This window comes from Engraulis encrasicolus, chromosome 4, assembly GCF_034702125.1.
Source record: "Engraulis encrasicolus isolate BLACKSEA-1 chromosome 4, IST_EnEncr_1.0, whole genome shotgun sequence".
Lineage (NCBI taxonomy): Eukaryota > Metazoa > Chordata > Actinopteri > Clupeiformes > Engraulidae > Engraulis > Engraulis encrasicolus.
In genome coordinates this window covers 21,968,974-21,975,483 of record NC_085860.1, presented here as the reverse complement: position 1 = coordinate 21,975,483, position 6,510 = coordinate 21,968,974, and the positions used below count along the sequence as shown (strand labels likewise).

The 6,510-nt window shown below is 43.7% G+C and overlaps 1 protein-coding gene across 2 annotated transcripts in view; it reads right to left on the bottom strand.

Annotated features, from left to right (window-relative positions):
- Positions 1 to 6,510, bottom strand: part of mical3a (microtubule associated monooxygenase, calponin and LIM domain containing 3a) — a 143,363-nt gene that overhangs the window by 34,034 nt on the left and 102,819 nt on the right. The window contains exons 25-28 of one of the 2 annotated variants that reach the window (XM_063196891.1): positions 4,490 to 4,685; positions 3,307 to 3,442; positions 2,986 to 3,169; positions 711 to 800 (exon numbers count right to left, since the gene is read on the bottom strand). In XM_063196891.1, the coding sequence (XP_063052961.1) occupies positions 711 to 800; positions 2,986 to 3,169; positions 3,307 to 3,442; positions 4,490 to 4,685 (606 nt within the window). The remainder of the gene's footprint in view (positions 1 to 710; positions 801 to 2,985; positions 3,170 to 3,306; positions 3,443 to 4,489; positions 4,686 to 6,510) is intronic. The other variant, XM_063196892.1, reaches the window with a different exon arrangement.

Here is a 6,510-nt window from a genome sequence, read left to right as displayed (position 1 = left end):
CACAAAACTGTTCTCCTGAAAATTGGGGTTAGAGAAAATTGCTCAAAAGTGATCAACCAGCCAGGAATTAGTATTGAAAACAAAACCATTATCATTGAATATTGAACAGAAAAAAAACATCACAATCCGATGAGACTGTTGATTTGCATCGTCACAAAACATGCACAAAAAATATCTCCACAAACAAAATCACAAAGATTGCAAAGCATTGAGTCAACCTTGAATGTCGCTTCAAATAATCACAAACACACACACAAAAAAGAAACATGACTCAGTACTGGAGACTATTGCCAAATAGCACTTAGTCTCAGTAAAGTAAGCCAGAAGGTTATATAAAAAAAACGTAACACATAATGAGGTAAAACTACCCGAAGACATCCCACACAGCCAAGAGGGCACCCAGGATGCTGCTACTGTAACCTGGCAACCGGGCCTGGAGATTAGGGTGATATGAGGATGTTCTCCGGTGTTAACCATTGGTTAGAGGAGACCGAGGACAGGGAGGAGAGGGGTAGGACATAGGGTGTAGGAGCTAGGATATAGGGTGTAGGGGATAGAATATAGGGCGTAGGGCGTAGGAAATGGGGTGTAGGAGCTAGGATATAGGGTGTAGGGGGTAGGATATAGGGGGTAGGAGCTAGAGGGGTAGGGAGCATCACGCGGTGTCACCCGTAGGCAGGCAGGCAGGTAGGCAGGCAGAGCTAGTGTACCTTTGAAGGTACCCGTGTCCTCTTCATCAGCCAGCCCCTCCAGCCAAAGCCCTGACTGCAGCTCACGCTCCCAGGGGCAATATTCGCCCTCTGGCATACCCACCCACCCATACATACACACATACACACACAGGCACACAAAAGGGGTAGCATACAAACAAACACACATACACACACAAAGGGGGTAGCACACATACACACACACACACAAACACACAAAGGGGGTAGCACACACAGGCAAGGTGGTAAAGAGGATGACACAGACAACAGATCGGAAGACAAAGATAGAATGACATAAATAGAATGACAAGATGGTGAAGACAAGAAAACACAGAGACAACAGACCGACACAACACAGAATGACATCCACACAAAGAAAAAGCTCACACAGACAGATACAGATACAGACACGCATACACATACGCATACACATACACACAAGGTGGGTGGCGATCAAGCAGAGGGAAATGAAAGGGAGAGGAGAGGAATGAAAGGAAAACAAGGTGAGGAGAGGATGGAAGGAAGGAAGGAAGGAAGGAAAGACAATGATGTCACACATGAAGAGACACTGGAACTAGAAGGGATTGAAGTGATTGGCAGTGAGACAAGAGGATGAATGAGGTCATAGTTTTCATTCTCTAGATAGCTCCTTAACTGATGAATTGGTTTAATAAAGTAAGCCAGAGGGTTATAAAAAAAACTTATCACATAATCAGGTAAAACTACCCAAAGACATCCCACACAGCCAAGAGGTCACTAAGAACACTGGTACTGTGCCTGGCTGTGATTGACAGTGAGACAAGAGGATGAATGAAGTCATACTCATTTTCTAGACAACCCCTTAACTGATTAATTGGTTTATTTAGCGGGGGAAAAAGGTTACCTCACACTAGGGATGGCACAAACCGCACCGAAAACCGAAACCGTACAATTCACACACATACCGAACCGAACCGTGCAATCCGTCGCAAACCGCAATTCATGTACTGCCCAGAAAAATATGTAAAACAGACATTCTAGGAGTATCTTATCCGGTCTCTATGATTAAAACATTAGCGTATATAACCAATCAGAGGATGACACAATTAAAATCATACCATTTTCACATTATGAGCCTATACAATAAGCCTATTATAAGCCTATACATCACTTTATAACTGCAGTTATATAAATATTGTTTAATATTCCCAGTGCATCATTTATCATGAACTAAAAAAAAGAACCGTAGAGAACCGAAAACCGTGACCTTGACACCGTGATATGAACCGAACCGGGAATTTTGTGAACCGTACCACCCCTACCTCACACTGCCTGACTTTGCAGGTATTCTTTCTAATACAGAGCAAATAAGACGCGTCATCTCTAGTGTCGTCAATTTCACTCAGAAATAGGTAATTAATTAATTGGTTTATTCTTTTTTTCGGGGCTTTTAAACATTGCTTCCCCAGGCACTCAGCCAAACCTGGAGTCTTAAAAAAAACACACACACTGAGGTGAGTCACCTAAAGCATTAGGTAGTATATACCTATAATGGACTTTCTCCCTGGCGAGAAATACCGCAAGTGGGTTACTGTACAATTTTCCTGAAGTGCATCGTAATTTAATTAGCGCCCGTAACGACGACACATCTCAATATCATTCTGCCAGATTAAACGGCTTAAGAGCTTTAACTCGCAAAAGTTAATGGAGTGGAACAGAATGAGTGCATTAACCTCTCAGAGGAGAGAGAGAGAGCGAGAGAGGAAATTTACAGAGGTACTTAGGAAAAAAGGAGGGCAGGATTACAGGAAAATGGAGACAGAGAGAAAGAGAGAGAGAGAGAGAGAGAGAGAGAGAGAGAGAGTGAGAGAGAGAGAGCGAGAGAGAAAGAGAGAGAAAGAAAGACAGAAATAAGGAAAGAAGGAAAGAAAGGGAGAGAGAGAGAGAGAGAAAGAAAGAAACAAAGACAGAAAGAGAGAAAGACAGACTGCTGACACAGTGAATCAGGTGGGAGGAGTTTTACTGATGTGTCGATTGAGGAGATCTACTCCCCTAGAGTCCATCTGTGCACAATCAGACGGATATCTGAAAATATTGCCACTCAACACTGAAAATATAGAGACACTTTTGGTTTTCTGCATCCTGTATGGCTGGAAAAATCAGGGTTTTATATTTCACCTGCACAGAAAAGAGAACTTCCACAAAGCATCAAAGCAACACGTTTTCTGATAACAAAACAAAACTCAGCCAATGACACATCTTCCTCCCATCCTAGTTGGAATATGAAAGTCTTTACCATCACTAGACTCCTCCTCTTCCTCATCCTCCTCTTCATCTTCCTCCTCCTCCTCCTCGTCCTCTTCTCCTTCCTCCACCATGTCTTCCTCCATCTCTCCACCATCCTGCTGAGGGCTGATGGAGCGGGGCCCGAGCCCATTCTGAGCGCTGCCCTCGTCAGGGACTCCATCGCTGCCCTCGCCCTTCAAGTCAAGAGTCAAGTGTACTTTATAGTCAAAAATCTATGTAACAGGGTTAGCACAGAAGCTTGAAATTGCGTTTGACCAGTCTCCAATGTGCAGTTTAACTAAAAGCATTTAAATAAGACATTGACAATGACCTTCAGCTTGGCGTGGATCTCCACGGCCTCCTTCCAGGGCACGCCGCCCAGGTCAGAGGGCCCCGCCTCCTCCTCGGGATGGTGCCGCATCTCCTCCTCCTCCTCGTCCTCTTCCTCCATGTCCGACTCTGAGCTACTGCAGAGAGCAAGTACGTACACGCAGTGATGTACTGTTGTTAGCACTTCTGGTCAAGGTCATTATGATGTTTACGATGAACGATGTTGTGTTCTATTGACTTCTCAAAGTCTTTTATGTTTTGAAACTTATTAAGTATCCATATTGGCCCGAATACAAGACGAGCCTGAATACAAGACGCCCCCTGGTGAGGTTGTGTAATATTATGTAATGTTATGAAATGTAATATAATGTGTGTATACCTAACCTGGATCCCTCCTCAACATCAGTACCCTTGTCCAGAACACTGCTGAGGTTGTGTAATATAATGTAATGTAATGAAATGTAATGTGAGTATAACTAACCTGGATCCCTCCTCGATGTCAATAGCCTTGTCTAGAATGCTGCTGAGGTTGTGTAATGTAATGTAATGTAATGTTATGTAATGTAATGTAATGTGTGTATAACTAACCTTGATCCTTCCTCCACCTCAGTGCCCTTGTCCAGTACGCTGCTCAGGTTGTGTAATATAATGCAATGTAATTTATTGTAATGCTATGTAATCTAATGTAATGTTAATATAATGCTATGCAATGTAATGTGTGTCTAACTAACCTGGATCCCTCCTCAACATCAGTACCCTTGTCCAGTACGCTGCTGAGATTGTCTAGTGTCATGTAATGTAATGAAATGTAATGTAATGTAATGTAATTCTATGTAATGTTAAGTGACTATAACTAACCTGGATCCCTCCTCCACGTCAGTGCCCTTGTCCAGTACGCTGCTGAGGTTGTGTAATGTAATGAAATGTAATGTGATGTAATTCTATGTAATGAGTGTATAACTAACCTGGATCCCTTCTCGACGTCAGTACCCTTGTACAGAATGCTGGTGAGGTTGTGTAATATAATGTAATGTAATGTAATGTAATGGTATGTAATGTAATGTAATGTGTGTGTGACTAACCTGGATCCCTCCTCCACGTCAGTTCCCTTGTCCAGTACACTGCTGAGGTTGTGTAATATAATGTAATGTTATGTAATGTAATGTAATGTGTGTGTGACTAACCTGGATCCTTCCTCCACATCAGTTCCCTTGTCCAGTACGCTGCTGAGGTTGTGCTCGGCCAGCGTCTCCTCGGGCACCTCCTCCAGCTCCTCCTCACGCTGCATGGAGAGTCGGTAGTTCTCCAGCTCGATGCGCTCCGGGGTGCCCCGCAAACGCTTGGGCACGCTGGGCTCCCCGACGCCGTTCACCTCGGGCACTGTGGAGCGAGCGGGGGAGGAAGGAGAGAGTGTGTAGCAGAGAGAGAGAGAGGGATACAGAGAAGAGTGGGAGAGAGGGAAGGAAGGAAAGAAGGAGAAGGGGAGAGAGAGAATGATGGAGATGGAGCAAAAGCAAAAGACATAGAGGGACAGAGACGGACAGACACTAAAGCTAGGAGCTCCCAATGTGGTCGTAACAGTGGAAATGGGAACAAGAATAATGGTGGCCAAAACCGGGCAACTTTTGAAGGAACGTTCTGAAGAGGACAAAAAAAAGACTAAAAAAAATTGATGATCATTCTGACATCCAGGGCCGGATTAAGATGGCAGGGGGGCCCTTGGCTACAGGTTGCAGTGGGCCCCACGGAAAACACATTTCGTGACAAATGCACATAGACATAGTCATAATTATGAGCTAGGAATTAAGGATATCATGTCTATCAACACGTCTACACGGCAGATGTTCAATATTGCATCTTGTCACAATGCTGCAATTTTTCACTATTGGCCAATCAGGACCCTCCTGGCAGGTGGAGCTGCAGCCATATCGAGCTTGTGCATTAATCCGGCCCTGCTAACATCCCCAAAAAATCCCTCCTGGAAATCCCTTTCCAAACACCAAGTCTACTAGTAGAGCACTAAAAGTACAGACCAAATACCCAGTGCAAGCACACAGAGACTCAAACAGATTGTGATCTATCTCTGGCATTTATTTAGGCATATGCGTATCCTACAGGTATTCACAGATAAAAGTGAATATATATTATTAGCCTTACATTCTTGACATATTGTATAAATGTTTACAGGACAGCTGGTGGTACCTTGCCTTTTTCCCATCCTAGGAAGCAACTCTGGTCAGATGATCATCTGAACGGAAACTGAGCGAATTATTCAGTTGAGTTCATTTAAATCAAGGCAATTCAGTTTGAATTGATTATGATATTTGCGTTGGGACCAAAAAAACAAGTCAACGTAAAACCCAGGTGATGCAAATATGGGATTTCTCCAAATGTAAATTGAATTATTCCAACTGTATATTATATTTATATTCAGCCCAATTAGACCAATGGGGGTAACCATGTACTGTATTTACCACTCATACTGTATTTACCACTCTAAACACCCCATATTCAGACCAACATGCATGTTAACTTGCACACCAGTGTATCTGTCTCCTCCTATATTCTATTTTAATACCAAGTCACCTAATAACCATTTAGCATTTTACATTATTCCCGAGAGAGAGTGCCCGAGGTGCATACAGCATGTTAGCGTGATTATCCCGGTAAATGAACGCCAGCTTTAGCAGCACGGGGGGACGCCATATTGTGGATCTAAATAGATATAAAGTGACTGTAGCATAAAGCAGCATAACGGCACATGGCATAATTAAGACAACACCTGGAGTTAAATAGCACCCAGGTGGACGGGAACAGTTGCCAAGGGCTGGCATGTACAGTAATTATCTGAAGCTTGTACTGCCAAACTATGGGCAATGACTAGTTTCATGCCCATTACTCATTAAAAATGTGTGTGTGTGTGTGTGTGTGTGTGTGTGTGTGTGTGTGTGTGTGTGTGTGTGTGTGTGTGTGTGTGTGTGTGTGTGTGTGTGTGTGTGTGTGTGTGTGCGTGCGTGCGTGCGTGCGTGCGTGAGTGCGTGCGTGTGTGTGTGTGTGTGTGTGTGTGTGTGTGTGTGTGTCGTGTGTGTGTGTTTTATGTCGATCGTGTTACTAATAGCATTACGCATCATCTTCGCTATGGGAAAGACGATTGATGAAGGTAAGGGACGGGAATATGAATAAACCCATAAGGGCTTGAACACCA